Source organism: Protopterus annectens, chromosome 1.part0 (genome assembly GCF_019279795.1).
Source record: "Protopterus annectens isolate FY-2018-M chromosome 1.part0, PAN1.0, whole genome shotgun sequence".
NCBI lineage: Eukaryota > Metazoa > Chordata > Ceratodontiformes > Protopteridae > Protopterus > Protopterus annectens.
In genome coordinates, this window is record NC_056725.1 from 590624281 (window position 1) to 590643240 (window position 18960).

General features: G+C 36.5%; 1 protein-coding gene across 1 annotated transcript in view; it reads left to right on the forward strand.

The window, feature by feature from the left end:
• IARS2 (isoleucyl-tRNA synthetase 2, mitochondrial) overlaps positions 1-18960 on the forward strand; it is a 1410425-nt gene that overhangs the window by 495884 nt on the left and 895581 nt on the right. Inside the window, exon 11 of the mRNA XM_044061644.1 lies at positions 17269-17420. Coding sequence (XP_043917579.1) covers positions 17269-17420 — 152 coding nt within the window. The remainder of the gene's footprint in view (positions 1-17268; positions 17421-18960) is intronic.

Genomic DNA, 18960 nt, shown 5'->3' on the forward strand with positions numbered 1-18960 from the left:
CCTCTTCCCATAATCCCCTGCTAACTAGTAACCCCCAGATCTCATTTGCCACAGAAATGCTAGGACGTGATTCCTGTAGCTCAAGCAACTACTTCAGATAAGTCAATAAGTTATTTTTTTCTTTGGGTTTTTTCCTACCTGTTTTTAGCTTTTGTGTTCTCTTTTACCTTTCTGTTACTGTAGTTAGTTTTGGTTTCCTCCCTTCACTGTATTTTTCATAGGATCTTTTCTTGTGGTGCTCCGGATTATGGAGAATGCACCTCATTCAGCCCTTAACTAGTGCACTGTTCCGCTGTTCCGCATTGAACAGCTTTGGCTCCGCTACACGAATTTTGATTGGTTAGTATACCGCAATTGCTGCCAGTTGGCACGCGGTATACAAACCAAGCAAATAACCGCTCCGCTGTTCCTCGTTGAACAGCACTGGCTGTGCTACAAGGTTTTTGATTGGCTCATATACCGCAATTACAGCCAATCGCAATCGCGGTATATGAGCCAGTCAACTAAGTGTTCCTGAGGGCGGGATTCCACCACATGCAGTAAGCTCAAGTAAAATACATTCAAAAAGGAATCGCAATACAGTTATTTTAAACAATTGTAGAACTGTGTCAAAACAGATGAGGTCACAGTTCTGCTACATATATTGGACCACATTATTAATTTCTGTTGTGTACATATTAGGTCGCAAGTGCCATAATTCGCTGAGCTTCAATAACATTATTTCAATGCATACATACTATTGTTTTAGATATTTAATTATAGGTTATAACTAATTTATGTTTGGCATATTTTATGAATGTTCTTTTGAATGCTTTAAAATGTGTGTTGTATTTTGCTTTTGTCATTATACTGTGCATTTGGGCAGGTTGTTTCATCCCATGTAACTAAAGAGCTAAGCTGATTCATTCCTTATTTCATCCTCCTTAAAGCTGGAAGTAGTTTCTTCCATAGGAAGGAATGCTGCCTTAAAGGGTAAAATAAAATGTGGCATTCTACTATCTGTTTACAGCCAGTAAAAATAGATAGCATAATGTATAGATGTGTCACAAATGTACGAGTGTCGGATTTTACCCACTATGGCCATCACCGAAAGTAAAATGTGATGCTCCCAAATCCAGCAATGGAGTTTTCCATGTAATTACCACCCCACCAATTGTGGAGTCCCCCATGTAATTACCACCCCACCATTTGTGATGCTGGTTTGCACACATCTTGCAAATTAACCACTTGTGTTTTGCTCACAGGTGCAAAATGTCCCGGTCATGTATAAATCATTTATCAAAAGTGCGCATGTAAAAGCATGTATGTTTTATATCAGTTATAGTTCATAAATAGGCATAGGTAAACCATAAGAGTTTACAACATATACGGGTTAATTCACTACACCTTCGACCCAGTACATCTATCTACTCAAATAAAGAACTCGATATGACTTAAAACTGAACCCATAGAAATGCTTTGCAAAGTATAGACCGCTTTTTAATCCATGGCTCATTAACTGATTTAAAAGACTCCTAACCTTAACAGCTATTGCCTGCTCAGGAATGACTTAATGCTTTTTGTTAGAATTATAGTTGAGAAGACAAAAAAATGTAATCACTTAAAGCCAAGTCAAAAGTGAGTCCATGATTAGGTTCTAAATCTATTAGCCAAAAATAAGAAATGAGTCCAGCCTATTGTATATCAGTTTATTTTACAGCTACCACACATTTCCAGCACTTAACTGTTTTTTTACTGAACAAATACTTTTCATATAATGATTTGGCTTTCATCTTCACTGAGTTTAAACAAGCTTGTTAGGCTAGGAATCCATTTGTGTTTATATTTCTAACCTATGAACATCAGGTGTACATACATGTGCCTAACTTTTGGGGCTATTTGTCTGACAGAAACATATTGAATTATGTTAGTGTTTTTTTTTTTTTTTTTTTTTTCTCACTTTCATCCCAGTGTTACATCACAGGGGTACACAAAAGGTGGCTGTCTTTTGAGGTAGGGATGAGGAGGTATGCTAGACTGCTACATTTTCATAGTGCATCTACAAATCTACAAATTTCATCACTACACAGAGGTACTGTGACTGATGTTGGTGACCAAACATCTCCCCCCGACATGCATTGAGACAGCAGTTGTCTATGTCGCCTGCCACAGCTACTTCATAGTTACATGCAAAATGTTCAGCATTGTTTAAAAAATGAAATGTCTCTTCCAAAATGTGGCCAGAGTTTTAGTTCATATATACTTCAACTTACTGATTTAGCTTGAAAGACCACTTCAGCTTGGCACCGTGGAAATGATGTGTTTTCACGCAGTGTGAAAATAATGTGTTCCACGTTTTGCCTGTTTGTCACACATTGTCAGGGTCTGTGTTCCACATTGACCTCTTAAGAGGTTGAGACCTATGTGGGTTCCTGCCTTTTTTCCAGGATTCAGTCTTCCTTCCAGGATGCTACACAGGAATCATCTTCTACTGGCCGGTGTAGGGGATTCAGTGACAGATGCTGCCCAAGAGGCAAAGGGGGTCCGCAGAACCAGGGCTTCTGGGAACCTTTCTCTGCGAAGCCCACTCAGTGCTGCTAAAGCACTTCCTGGCTGTCCTGCCCTGGAGGCAGTTGGGGGATGATTCTGCCTTCACCCACTAGCCTGGACAAGTCTCACCTCAGTTCAGTGGATGCTAAAGATTATTTCCAGGGATTACTTCATGCCCTTTTTTCAGCCCCATCCAATTCAGAAATCTCTCCTGGATGTTTCACCCCACCAAAGGCAGTTTGCCCATCTCAAGGTGTGAGACCTTCTTCTAAAAAGAGCTACCCAAGAGGCCCCAACAGGGCAATGAGAGTCCAGAACTTATTCTTGCTTCTTTTTAGTGCCGAAAAAGACAGGGGACCTGCATCCCATTTTGGATCTCAGTGAGATGAACCTGTCAGTCAAGCTGTCCAAGTTCTGAATGGTCAGTATTCAGTCCATTCTGTCTCTTCTGCCCAAGGACGATTGGATATGCTCAGTGGATCTCAAGGACATGTACTGTCATATCAAAATCGACAGATGCTCCAGGAAACACCCGTGCTTTTGGTTAGGGGCCAGTCATTATCTGTTCAGAACCCTGCCCTTTGGACTCACCACAGCCCCCCAGGTGTTTAGCAAATGTATGGCAGTAGTGGCAGCTCATTTCCCATTGCAATGATTCCAGGTTTTCCCGTACCTGAACAGTTGGCTCCTCACAACACCCACGAGGCTTTAACTCTTAATAGCCATCAACTGTACCCTCAACCTCTGTCAGGATCTTGGCATCATGGTCAGCCTGTCCAAGTTCAGTCTTTCTCCGTGTCAGAACCTAGAGTTTATTAGGGTTCTTCTGGACACAGTGTCAGAGACAGCAGCACTACGCTTTTGCAGAGTTCAGCTGATTCTGGACCAGGTCCGATTGCTGGCTCTCGAATGTCCACCAAACCACTTAATCTTGCAGGCGCTAGGCTCGATGGCGGCTGCCATCCAGTTAGTACCTCTCGCCAGGTGTCACATGCAGGTCCTGCAGTGGACCCTGGTGGTTCAGTGGTCTGCTCAGGTTCACTCCCATGTCCTTGACCATCAGGATCTGTCAGGCGTGCAGTAATCACTTTGCATGTTGGCTTCAAGCTCAGGATCTGATTTTAGGCAGACCCTTTTGTCTTCTCAAACCCAAGGTGACAGTGACCACGGACATCTTCCTGTTGGGGTGGGAGGGGCATTTTTGGGGAAGGACAGGTCAACGCATATGTTCGTCTATAGAGACCAAATTACACATAAAGGTCCTGGAGATGAGCAGTCCTTCTAACATTGCAAGCCTTTCAGGAGTGTCTTGGGACTATAGCAATTCAAACAGGAAACATGGCATTGGTCTGGTACATCAACAAGCAGGGGACAACATGGTCTTACCCCCTATACAGAGAGGCCATGAGTGTGTGGGGAATGGGTGATGTCTTCCAGGCACTTTCTTGCAACTCACATTCCTGTCAATTCCAATGTGCTGGCCAGCAAACTCAGCAGATCTATCCTGAGTCCTCACAAGTGGTCCGTGAATCTGTCAGTGCACGTTGAATATTCGACCATTGGGGGTTGACCTTGCTTAAATCTTTCCACCTCCCCAGTCAGCCACAAATGTAGGAACTGCCTTGCCCTGATCCCCTTGATGGGGGAGTTGCCCAGGAATGCTCTGGTTCACAATTGGCTGTCAGGACTTTTATATGCTTACCCACCAACTCCCCTCAGTCCCAAAGTTTTGCAGAAAGACCATTGCCTGAAGACTCCTCTCATCCTCATTGTCCCCATTTGGCCTCGTCAGGCATGGTTGTCCCTTCTTTAGTCTCATCTGAAATATCCTCCCTGGATATTGGATCCCATCCTGTATCTCATTTCCCACCCTTGGGAAATTTTCTGACCTTCATACTCTTCATCTAAACCACATGGTTCCTTCAGTTCCACTGATCCTTTCCCAGTCCAGGTTTCCCTCTATGGTGAAGAATATTATCTTAGTCTCTCAGAAGCCATCTGCTAAGAAGATATATTCTAGTAAATGGAAAAGAGTTTCTATTTGGGCCAGGCAACGAAATCTGGACCCTTTATCAGCCCCTTTTCCTGACATTCTGTTGTTCTTGGCTTCTCTCTATCAGGAAGGGGATAGGTTCTTCACAGTTAAACTCCAGTTGGTAGCCATCTCTGATTTCCATTTGAATAAGGTTCCCAGTTTTTCTTCCAGACTGTGCAGGACTAATCCTTCATTTGTTCTGAAGGTAGCTTTGGAAGCTAATTTCAACCAATCTGTCTAGCTACCAGTCTTCTTCCCTAATTAGGGGGAATATAAGTTACACTGTTTGGACATCCATAGACAGCTTGACTTTTATCTTAAGAGGACTGAAGAATTTTGGAAGTCGGATAAGCTCTTCATAGCGTTTTCTCAGGCCTGAAAAGGTCTGGCTGTTACTAAAGTATCAATTTCCCGGCGGATCACCAGCTGTATTTCCTGCATTTATGATAGCAGACATATAGAGCTATCCAGACCAGTTAAAACTCACTCTACTAGGTCTGTGGCTACGTTTTCCGCCTTCTTGGCTAAACTTTATTTTGATGAGATTTGTGTTACTGCTACTTGGTCTAATCCCCACACCTTTTTTTCACACTGCAAGTTTGATTTAGTGTCTAGGAACAGGGCTTCCTTTGGTTCCTCTGTGCTCCGGCATATCCTTCACTGAGGCCACCCAGGATTCTTAGCAGCTGGGGACTCTGACCCATCTGTGATGAATAATGACACCGATAATATCAGATAAACAGTTATGTACTTACCATAACTGGGAATCTGTGCTATCCAGTGTCATTATTCGTCAATTTCCTGCCTTCCTTCCCCCTTCCTTCTGAGAACCTGGTAGATGCGGAGGGATGTTTTTTCTTGAGGAGATTTAGTATAATGGGCAGGCTATGCTGCCTTTTTTTCTATCCGGCAAAATCGATCTGAGGGTTACAAGTCAGCTCGGGATTATGGGAAGGGAAGGAGCTTGAGCTTTGGATCTGTCCTTCAGTTGCCAGCTCGGATCCAAGATCCATCCATGATGAATAATGACACTGGATAGTACAGATTCCAAGTTATGGTAAGTATATAACTCTTTTTTATTGTCTTCATTTAGAATAAAATATATTTTATCTGTTATCTGCACAGGCCTCTGTTTTCCATTGCAGGTGTCAGCACTGGTTCTGCATAGGTACTTGGGTGTTGTTTTGGTTGTGCTGTGCTGCATTGTTTTTGTTGTGCTATGCTACTTCCTGTGTAATGTGAAATTGTCAGGTTTCTAATGGAAATACTTTCCATAGGAAACCTCCAAACATTAGACCTGTCTCACTTTGGAGTCTACAAGGGCAGGTCATGCTTGCTGAGGATGATGGACTTTTTTGAAAAGGTGACAAAAGCTATGGTCACAAAGAGGCCAGTCACAAGTGGAATCCCCCAGCTTTCAATGCTGTGATCTCTCCTGTTTGGCAGTTGACTGCATGCTGAAGCAATCCTTGAATCCCCAAATGACTTGGCCATTCTGTAGGAAGGGTTGTCCCAAAGATGTAGTTGGTACTAAAATCATGTACTGAAATTAAATACTAAAATGCACTATTGTATGCATTGGGAAGCCATCTATCTCAGGGAATTGCCATATTGACAGTATGCTCCTAAAAATTGACACAGTTCATATGTGGATATTGACCTAACTTTTGACCAACGCATGTCCATTTTCATAAGAAAGCCCATCTGTATTGTACAGCTTATTAAAAAAAAAGGGGGAAAGTGTCTAGATCTAGAATGTACTTGCCCCCTTTAACTCAGCCCTCATTAGCCCAGTCATTGAGTATAAAGCCTCCTTTGTCATGCATGTGTCCAGACATATGCAACAACTGGTACACCTGCAGAGGTACCTTACTAAAGGGATACAAGGCCTAAACAGTATGCCCTAAGTAGACCGACTCGCCCCTTTCACTATAATGTGTATTATACAGACTGATAAGAGGTGACCTGTGTCTGGCATACAAAGCACCATCTGACACAATACTGATGGACCTACTTCACATCAACAAGTGAAATGGCATCAGAAACACTCGATCTAAGGATATAAACCTCTTCTGCAATGTCAGTAGAATGGTTTGGAAAGGCAGGCATATCTCACAGAGGAAACTGCTCCTCTGGAACAGACTCCCCTCTATTTAAAACCTGGCTTATTTCCATCCACATTCAAACCCAACTTGGATCTATGGATGGGTGTTAACAAATTTACCCGAGGACTGCCCCCTTTACTACTAATTGAGAGAGGCAGGTCCTAAATGCTCATCTGTGGTTTGATTCCATTTATTCTCACTATAGTTAATGTATAATATCGACCATCGGATGGATAAGGCCTTTTTAATATCACACAGGATAGCTTAATTCAAACACCAAAAAGGAAATTATCAAGGCTTAACATGGCCCACAAGGGCAGCTAGCTTAGTACTTAACTATGAATCTGTGGATTGAACTAACTGGCGAATCTGTATCCATTATCCTTCTAATGTACATAAAAATTTGAAAAAAAATCACACAATGCATTATTAGCATTCAGCTGTGTTATAAATGTTTTCATTCAAGAATTATCTGGCAGGCAGTACATTAGCTTATTATTCCAGCACACTGCATTATAGAAATGGTTGTTTTCCACATATGCATGTACTAGTAGTTTGAACTATCTATTTTTGTAGTATTTTGAACCTGGAAAATCATTAATCGCATATGCAGCTCCACTTCCTAGCAAGATGCTACTGGAGAATCTACCCAGATATTATGATTTACTGTTCCATTAACCCTCCTTGAATAAGATATTGTGTTTTTGTTTAAATATACTTAGTAACAATACATTTTCCAGGTCACTGAGCTGTAAAGTGCCCTCCCATTGTCCCACTTTCGGAAAGGGTTTTATTACTTCATACATTTACTGATACAAAGCTTAGAAAATTACTCTTGGTGATCTGTTGTTGTAATGTTTACTGGAAAAATTAATTTGCAGCAACCTTCTTTGCTACTGATTATTTTTCTTTTTTTTTCCAAAAACATTTTTATTTTGTTTTCATTATAAACATATGCAAGTGTACATATAACAAATACAATAAAACAATAACAAAACTATTTACAATATTTACATTCATCCATGATCAACAATAATTTTATCCATGAGAAATTATCAATATTTGTTCAAAAGGTTTTCCAATTTTTGCCATGCTATTTGTTATGAGTAATATTATGAGTTTTATAACCAATGGTTTGCAGTTCTTTTTACAAAAAAACTTTTTCTAAATTAATAAGTTCTTTAAACATCAAATCGTGTTTACTTTTCCAGTGCAAAGTAATAACTTTTCTGGCAATTGCAAGAATTGACCAGAGTAAATGAATCTGAGATTTAGGAATTACATTAGTTACAGGAACATTGAATAGGATTAGTGAGATAGAAATATGACAGTTACCAGACCATAAAGCCTTTACAATATATCTGAAGTCTTTCCAGTATTGAACAACATTTCTACATTCAATGAACATGTGAACCCAGTTGGCCTCTAGTAATTCATCACACTTCCAACATTTACTTTCACTGTTTTTGATTATAAGATTTATTTTATGTAGAGTATAGAAACTCCTATTTATAAATTTCCATGTATACAATCTCCATTGTAATGAAGAAGAGATATCATACATAGATTTCAATAACAGTATTTTGTTTTCATCAGATATTTGTTCTCCATTAATCCTTACATAGTAATTCCAAAAATCTGAGTCAAACTTTAGAGTGTCTTCTCTTAGCATCTTATAGATAGGTGAGATACTTAATTTTAAATCATCTGTCTTTTCAAGACCCCTAATGAAACGCTGGATCAAACTAGGTATAGATTCACTCTCTAGGTTGATTGATACTCTCATTTTGTTTTCTATAAACTGTCGTAATGAGTGTATACACAACCAACTGTCTTGACTACTATCAGAACTACGTAGAAGAGAGTTCAGTGGTTTAATACTCTTATTTTCAATAAACTGATGCCAGAATATATCAAGTTATTTTCCTTTAATGTTTGCATGGCATTGATGTTGAAAGAATCTAGGCAATCGGGGGAGTATGCTATAGGGAATATAAGAAATATTAATTGTTTAATGTTGTAATTACAATCAATTATATTTTTAAAGTTATTAAATATTTGATTAATGCCATAAGAAAAATGATCAAACTTCTTATTAAATAAGCAAAATTCACGTAAAATCCAATGAACTCTACTTATTCTGTATTGTCCTTAAATTGATTTTCTATAGTTCTGACATCAGTTATATGAATGTTATACATTATTTTCCAGCCAGATATATAGGTAGGTGAGATCCAATGTAATATTACATTAACTATAACTGATTTAGAATAAAGATCTAAGCTAGGGAATGCTATCCCATTACTGTTCCAAGCTGTAATGTGCCATTTATATGCAATCCTAGGTTTTAAGGGGAACCATAAAAATTTAAGTAGCATTGAATCTAATTTTTTAAATACGTTTTTAGGAGGAGGTAGCATCAATGACTGTATATAAAACAAAATTTTAGGTAAACTTATCATTTTAATTAAAGAGAGCCTATCCTCTATTGTGAAGAATATTTTATTCCATCTTTTGATTAGTTCACCAATGGTGGTTGTTAAATTATTGTAGTTTAGTTTAACAGACTCTTTCCATGTACTCTTTATACTGACAGCCAAATATTCTAATACATCATTCTCCCAATTAAACAGGCTATTCTATCTTAGGTTTTTGTTGATATCTTTGTTAATTAGTAATGTTTTGGAATTCTGATTAAATTTAAGCCCTGAAATTCTTTCAAACTTGCTTAAGGTATTTATGACATCATGCAAAGAACCATTAATATCACCCAACGTTAACAACATATCATCAGCAAATAATTGTATCTTAGGACAATAGTCCTTATTAACTTGAAAGCTTTTTATATTTTGCTTGTTTCTGATATATGTAGCAAAAGGTTCCATTTAAAGAGCAAACACTAATGGTGACAAAGAACAACCTTGTCTAGTTCCCCTGATATTTCTAGTGGTGAAGATAGACATGATCTGATTTTCACATAAGCTTGTGCCCAACTATAAATTTTCATTAATAAGTTGAAAAAATCTGAGGAGAATTCAGAACCAGTCAGAATTCTTTGTAGATAAAACCAACTAATAGAATCACAAGCCTTTTTTAAGTCTAGGCTGATGTTAGTTATTTTGTATTTGCATGCTATGTCTGTTAATGATAGCAATTTAATAATGTTATCTTGCACTTTTCTGTGAAGAATGAACCCTGTCTGATCATTATGTATTAGATTTGGTAATGTTTTCTTTATCCTATTAGCTAATATTGTCAAGAAAATTTTACAATCAGTGTTTAGTAATGAAATTGGCCTATATGAATCAGAAGATTTGGGGTAATTACCTTGTTTTAAAATGGAGGAAATAGTTGAATATTTCCACGATGGGGGTGTTATGCATTTTTGCTTAACCATGGTAAAGGCACTTATTTTCTTTATTATATATTCAGGAATAATCTTGTATAGTTCATGAATTATTCCATCCATTTCTGGAGCTTTATCATCTTTTACATTTTTATTTGCTCTTTCACTTTTGTTAGAGTTATTTGTTTATTGAATATGTTATTTTGTTGCATTGACACCTTAGTAGTTATATTAGTAGTTATATGTTCTTGAATAAATGTATTTATTACATTATCTGTCTCCAAAAGTGGTGTGTTATTATTTATATCTTTATAGTAGTTTTTGAACACTTCTAATATGCCCATTAAGTTAGATATACTCTTAACTGAACCATCACTTTTATGTTTAATCTCATTAATAAGATTTTGATTGTTTATTTATTTTAGATCTTACTGCTATTTTATGTAGATATGTAGGATTTACATCATAAGATTGGAATTTCAAATTTTCCAGGTTTATGCCTACCTTATGATTCAGAACTTCTAAGTATTTTTGATTTAACTTAGTAATTCCATTATGTGCTAATTTATTTGGTTTTGCGTCCATTTTTATCTTGTCTATGTTTTTTTGTAAGTCTTTGTCCCACTCTCTCCTTTTTATAAGGTACCAAGATTTTATTCTACCATATATGTAAACTTTAAAGGTGTCCCATAGTATAGTATCAGTCACTTCACCATTATCATTTGTTTCCATAAACATGTCTGTTTCTTTCATTATCCATTCCCTAAAGTCTTTTAACGTAGTTATATAAGCAGGAATTCTCTGTAGAAATCTTAAGTCATCTGTATGCATAGTTAATGTAAAGTTTATAGCATTATGGTCTGAAAGTGGCAAGTCATTATAGATACGGCACTTATTTTTGAGTATATATTTGATACAAAGACCTTATCAATGTATGTTTGTGTACCAAACCGATATGAATAGTGAGTACAGAATAAGGAATAATGTTCTCTTAGACAATGTATATCTTTAACGTTCATCTGATTTGTAAAGTCATTTAACTTCTTGGCTTGAGATGTTAGTTTTATTTTAACATTTTTAGAAGTATCATTGCCTGATAATAGGCAGTTAAAATCACCTGTTGCTATAATTTCCCCTTTAGCATTTAAGGTAATCCGGTCCAGATCTTTGTCAGCATATTTATTACTTAGTCCTGGGATCCAGTATGTATTAATCAAAGTATAATACTATCTATTGATTTTCAAAATAACCATGCTTAGCACCCCATCTTCATCTGAAATTGTATCTATAATGCTTGCCATAGTATATGTATTTTTCCATAGAATGAGTGCCCCTTCTCTTAGTCTTAAAACATGAATCAGCCAAAATGGTATAGCCATTAAATGAGTATTTTTGTAGGTCTTTTTTTAATAGATGGGTTTCCTGTAAAAAGATGGTCTGGGCTTTATGCATTTTGATATATTTAAGCAAACCAGCTCTTTTAACATTATTGTTAAAACCATTAATATTTAATGATAAACATTTATAAGCCATTGACTGTAATGTGTATGTTGTTACTTACTGAAAGACCTTTCTTCCATGTTGACTTGAAATCTACTGAAAACTTACTTATCATGGATGTATAACGTGTATTAAGCACTACTTTCAAAAGCTCCAAACTATTTACAAACACATACATGAAACATAAAGTTTCTGGTTTAGTTAAAAACTTAACTAAACCATCCATCCACCACCTCTCCAACACCAAAAGACATAAGTTATCCATCTCTGCTTAGAATATAGTATAAAAAGAAAAAGCATTATGAAAGCAACTAAAAAAATCTGAGTCCTTGAAATATACATTAAAATGAGAGTATCCAATATAACTGAAGCTATATGAATATGTCACATATAATAGCACATCTGATAAGAAGATGTGTCAGAAATACACATCAGATCAAAGTATGTATAAACATTAGAAGCTGATGGCTAAGAAGATTGTCAATATTTCCAAGACTTTTCAAGAAACAGATGTTTTAACCATTTTGTCAGTCATTTGTCTAACATTTTTCATGTAAAGATCTGTTGAATATATATATATGTATATATGGTTCCCTATCAGAAGCCAGAAACACTATAAGCCTGAAAATCAAAATCCTGAAAACTATAGACTGAAAGTTCAAAATCCTGAAAGCTCAAAATCCTGAAAACACAAATAATGCTAATATGTCACTATAAAGACACTAATATCTACCAACTGACCCTGACCCTAACCCTAAGGTCCGTCACTATCGCACACTCACCTGACCCGCGCCCTAACCCTAACTCACTTAAACCGCCCCTAACCCCAATATTTGTCACTATTGCATACATGCCTAACCTGCGCCCTAACCCTAACTCACTTAAACCACCCCTAACCCTACCATAAAACCAACCGCACACTTACCTGAACCCAAAGCATGACCCAACACCACAGGGCTAACAATAGCAAAGCCACAATGATGTCAGTATGTCCATTTTGTGTTTTCAGGATTTTGAGTTTCAGGATTTTGGGCTTTCAGGATTTTGAACTTTCAGTCTATAGTTTTCAGGATTTTGATTTTCAGGCTTATAGTGTTTCAGGCTTCTGATAGGGAACCGTATATATATATATATATATATATATATATATATATATATATACATATATATATATATACATATATATATATAAAACACTTATTACAAAAAAGCCTCACAACCCTCTGTTTAGTTACTGAAGGTTTAGTTATGTAACATACGTCCGATGTTAATATGCATAATGAGTTTTCTAATGCAGCTCCTAGTTCATTTGACATCATTTAGTTACTAAAAGTATCATTGAATCTGCAGAATGTAGCTCTATTCAGTTGCTTACCGCTTGCTCAGAGGTGACCTTTGCCTAACATACAAGGCCATGTCAAACCCAGATTTGATGAATATGCTTCACCTCAAAAAATCTAGATCCGTCAGAGCCACAAGGGCGGGAGACTTAAACCTCGACACGGCTATTAATAGGACGTGCTGGAGGGATAGATTCATCACCCAAAGACTCCCTATGCTGTGGAATAAAATCCCGGTATATGTGAGGCAGAGCACCTCGCTGGCCTTGTTCAAGAGAAATCTTGACCAATGGATGGGAGATCGCAGATATACACCAGGGATTACCTCAGTGTCACTGCTCGACAGAGGCACAGCAAAATAATGGGTATAGTTCCCCATACTAAAGGGGTGGCGTAAGCCACAAAACTATGGGCTAGGCTTGTAAATGCCCTCGGGCAGATAGCCTAGTATGAACCTATGAACCTATGTATGCATCTATAAAAGAACATAGGTATTTTCAAAGGAGTTAAACACTTTTATCAGAGCTAATTATTTACCATTTAAAGTATCTAAGTGAAGGATAACAGAATCAAAAGAAAAGAATTCTAAATACAGCCATTTAACAAGTTCAAAAGGTCAAGTGATGTCATAGAATCTGTTGTTTTTTTAAGTTGCAGCTTCATAAACTTGTTAAAAAGTATCTAAATAGGCTCATGCACAGCAGAGGGTGTCTGTAGTGAGGAAAAAAGCATTTTCGCCAGGAAATCAAATCTTAAAGCTTTTAGAGTTTACAGAAAGCAAAAAAAAAAAAAAAAAAAAACACTCAAGCTGCCTTGTCAGTGCATGTCATGAATCTACACAATGAGAACAGTCACACAGACCACCAGTTTGCCACAAAATATCAACATCATGAAAAAATTAGCCCTTTCATATAAAAACAGCTATTTAGAAGTAACAACAGCTGCCTCAAATCAGAAATCATTTTATAACATTTCAATCATTACCAACCAATTAACCAGACCAGAGAAGGAAAAAAGACCCTAGTGTGTGTGTGTGTGTATATATATATATATATATATATATATATATATATATATATATATATATATATGTCAAACCAACGACATGTTAAAATAACGAATCACTACAACGAAACCATCGACAGTTCAAAACATCGACAGTACATTTATCACATGCGGTGCTAACATGGGTCCTGCAAGGGAAGTAAAGGATATGATATGATACTGTACCCATACTACTTCCCCCTTGCAGGACCCATGTTAGCACTGTACTTTCGTATAAATGTACTGTCGATGTTTTGAACTGTCGATGGTTTCGTTTCGCTGTAGTGACTTTCGTTATTTTAACATGTCGTTGGTTTGACATGAACCCATATATATATATATATATATATATATATATATATATATCTATATCTATCTACTTTGGTATTAAGTCAAATTATACTATTACTGAAGAATTAGAAGACCTATATCATTTGTAGTTTAAAAGGGAAAAGAATGTAAAGTACTTATAGTACGGAAAAGAGAGAAAAGGAACATTAGTAACAAAAGGAAAAGGAAGAATGAAGAGAGTGAGAATGTAATTTAAATACTTAGTACTATATGTAATTAGAAAAAGTAGATAGAGAAAGGAAAAGAGAAAGTTAATAGTAAAGATGATTCGCATTACCTTACAGTATAGAGATTTTCCAGAATTAAATGTATTATGATACATAAAACAAAGCATTTAAAATTAGAAGGAATTTATTCATTTGTCCTTTAGTTTCTTAGTTTTGTTTGCTCCTTCCTTCACAGACCATCCATTTTTTGTTGCCTGTCTCTTCAAACTCTGGGATTACCAATCCATTTCTTCTATGCCCGACAGTATTTTCTTTTTTTGCATAAATTCTACTGCTCCTTGTAGGGAATCAAAGATCTTCAGTCCTTCTGGCAAGGAAATTTTTATTCTTGCAGGAAAAATAATTTGAGTTTTAATATTGTTTTTTTTTCAAGTACTTTATTAGAGGATCATACTCCTTTTCTTCTGGATATGACTGTAGAGGTATAGTCATTGTCAAAACAAGTAACGTTTCCCCCATCTTGATAGGGGAATTAGTCCAAGCTGATTTCAGCACTAAGTCCTTGTCTTGTGAGGAAAGAAATCTGACTATTATAGACATGGGGTTAGATGAACTCTGAGACAAAGCTGGATTTGCCAGGGACCGATGAGCCCTCTCAATTCCAAAAGAGAGGGATTCAGCCATGTTTAGTGCTGATGAAAACCACTTACTGAGGAACTGAATCATGTTAGCACCCTCTTCTTTCTCAGGAATTCCATATATGCTTATGTTATTCCTCTTTGATCTACTTTCAAGGTCTTCCAGTTTCTCAATCAGCCTGGTGTTTTGTTTCAGAAAAAAATCATTGTGATGTTCATTTTCTGTCACTCTAGTATCCAGGTCAGTTACTGTTTCCTCTAAGGCAAGAATCTGTTCATATTTTTTTTTTTTACTATTCCATTTAGAAGTTCCAGTTGTTTACTGGATTCTTGTTTGATAATCTCCATTTTGTTTTCAAATTTGTCCATTTTTAGTGACAGTTCTTGTATGTTTGTTATTATAAGATGTACTTCTTTCTTCACTGCACTCTCCTGGTGTGGGTTCTTCGAGTTGCTCATGTTGAGATCTCCAGTAGGAAATGTCTTGACAGGAATAATTAAAAAACTCTCTTGACTATGTATTACGTTTTAGAAAATAATGAAGAGTCTATGTTAATCTATCTTTTAGTATACTTTTAGTTAGATTTTTCTTAAAATTAAAGTATTTTTCCTATCAGGATATTAAAATCTAAGCAGAGCTATAGATTTCTGCTGCTATCAGACTGGCATCTTGGCCACGCCCCCACTGATTATTTTTCTGAAGTTCTTTTAACATATATGGCCAGTTGTGAGTTCTTTTATGTGTTATTGTATGCATTTTCCAGTATACCTCAGTTGTTACTAAAAAGTTATCTAATTTTTAGTGCCTGTAAAGTTATCAAGATCATTTTCTGTACAGTCTTAAGTACTCAACTAACATGTATTTCTTTTATGAACTTTTTTACAAGCAAGATCTTTTACATAATTTATAATCTTTTAGAATCCCTCATATGGTAAGATTTGCTGAGCATCAATCTTTTGTACTAATTAATTATCACAAACATTTATCTTAGTGACAGGTACTCGCCTGGTAGTTTTAACTGAATATATATTTGATTTTTTGGAATGCAAATGACAAATACCGATTCATGTAGTTGTATGTAACCAATAAATAATTTAAATAAAAAAAAGATTTTTCTTTTATACTTTGAAGAAAAAAGGTTTGCTTTTCACAACATGATTATTGTAAACATCTAGACTCACTTAAATAGTCAGATTTCTTATTGAAATTTTGCACAGTCATTGTTTTAGCTAATTAGATGTTATCCTACTAAATACTGCTGTTTTCCTGTTTCTTAGGCACAGGGGGATTTTCTGTACTATATTGACTCTTCAGTGCAATACTATCATTGAATATGGATAAAAGGGAAGAAAAATAAATAATAGAGGGAAAAGTGTGCAGTTTTACATTAAACATGGTTTTGATTTCATTATGTATTACATATCTCATGTTCTAGTGCTTTAAAAACGAAAGGGTGTTTAAGTAGACTGATTTTAGTTGTACCTCCCATATTCACTTAGTGTTCTGTGAATACACACATTTGTTTTGTTTTGTAATCTTTATGCACAGCTGCTTTCCTACCAGAAACAGAAATTCCTATATGAAATTCTATCAAAAACAATTGAGGAGATCATTGAAAAAACAGGATTTTAAGGGATTCTTGTGCCTTTTTACATCAATATGAAGGAAGCATGAGTCTTGTGTTCTTTTTGTGAAGAGGTGACACTTCATTTTTAAATTGTGGCAGAGAGAAGGCGCACACAAATTGGGTAAGCCCAACTGCTATGATTTACGGATACAATGACCTTTCTTCAAAGATCTGCTTTATGTTAAGTGTACATAAAGTACATAAACACACACTATACTTTATGATTCTATGTCTGAGAAACTTATGGTCTACAGACAGGAGTTTTATGGTCTCTGAATGGATTACCTGAAAATTTTGTAGCCATCACTAGAAAGTGACTAGTGAGCTCAAGATTAATTATTTGCTGTATTAGGAAACCACTTGAGCAAAAACTGAATTGAGTGATTGCCATTTTTTTTGGATTGTGGCAAAAAAGTATTGTATGCCAGGCAAAGGTTCTGTATTTTTATTAAGTTCTGCCTTTTTAGAAAGTTTCAAGATGATGCAAATAAATTGTCAGGAGTCTATCACCATGTTGTCTTACATTCTAGAAAAAGTTTTGCTTTTATGGTCTTAGATTAATCTAATTTTTTATGGTTTGTGTAGTTATTCAGATGCTTCAGAGTACGAATAGTTTACTAAAGGAGGAAGATTTTGTGCACAGCTATCCATATGACTGGAGGAGTAAAAAGCCTGTAATTATTCGTGCCAGCAAGCAGTGGTTTATAAATACTGGGAGTATCAAGGATAAAGCACAGGTAAGAAGTTGCACTTGATGTTCTGTATTGTGTCAGTACATTTAAGTTGGTTGTGGTCGGTATCCTTGACACACAGAGCATACATCTGTTTTCAGACACCTGCTTTTATCCTCTTCAGAGTTATGGGGTATGAGAAGCTGAAGCCTGTCCCAGCAAGGGTTGGGCCTAAGATGTAGAACTAGGCCTGGACAGGATGCCAGTTTATTCCAGTATGCATCATACTCAATGCTTACCACATCCACACACCAGCAGACAGTTTGGGGGATTGCCAATTAAACTTCAGCTTGTATTTTTGGTTGTGGTAGGAAGCTGGAAACCCCAGCAGAAATACACACACGAGCCCAGGGAAGAATGCAGACTCAATGCCTCATAGAGACTGAATTTCTGTTTAAGTTCACAGATGGAATATTTTCTCTACAATCTGCATCTCCTTCCTGTGTCCAGTAGAATGTGTGTTTGGAAACAAACACCTTTACCATGAATATTGCAGGAGGCATTTTTTTTTCTGAGGTCACCTTGACTATTGTACTGCACATCTGTTCCTTGATTTACTCTTCAGAGTAGAATCACTTTGTAGTTTATTTTAGCAGACAACTGCCAAGTAAAGACCTGTGTTTTGTTCTTAGGGTTTATTTTTTAAAGTTTGCTTTTTGTCCTTTGCATGACTAGTTATCTGTATATGGTTCGTTTTCTTTCTTATCTGTATATGGTTCGTTTTCCTTCTCAGCAGTATTGTAGATTGCTTTATTGTCATCACCTGGCAAATATTTCTTAATTGCACAGTTTACAAAGTCCTTGAGATTGCACCTGATGTAATGGCCTTCATGTTTTACTTTATAATAGCTTTTGTAGAACAATAAAACATGTGAGCTTGAACTTTAGACTGTATGGTGTTAGCTCAGCAGCTGCATGCTTGCTTCTGGAGGAGAGAAATATTGAAATGTCAACATGTATAGTTGAACAGCATGTGGTAGGTCTGATGCTGTTACATTTGAAATACCTTTTTTCTGAAGAAGGTTTATCTGTTGTCATCACATTTGGGTTATCTGCTTGCAGTAGCCCTCAGTCGGCCTGATATCAAAGTCTTGGTTCCTGTGCCGGTTACTGTCTCATCTTTCGTGACATCCGGTAGTCAGGAGTATAAAGCATGCAGCCGATACCATCACATCAGTCTTTCTTGCTGTGGGGTGCCCGAAGCAGAAGCAGTTCGCAAGTGCCGGTCTGCCGACTCCTGAAATTTTCATTTTCGAGTTTCAGAACTGAAGTCTTCAACTAAAGCTAAGTACCCCGTTGGGGAAACTTTTTCTTGCTGTAAACCGATGTCAGTAAAATTCAATAACTGTATTTCTTGTGGAAAGCAAATACCTCATAAAGATTTTCATTCGTACTGTATTCCTTGCCTAGGCCCTGACCACGACGTACCTCACTGTCGGTTTTATGCCTTATTTAAACCATGAACTATTCGTCGCCGATATATTTTCACTTCTAAATATTTTGATACTCTGTTCAATTATCCAGATATGTCTTCAATAAGCCAAGC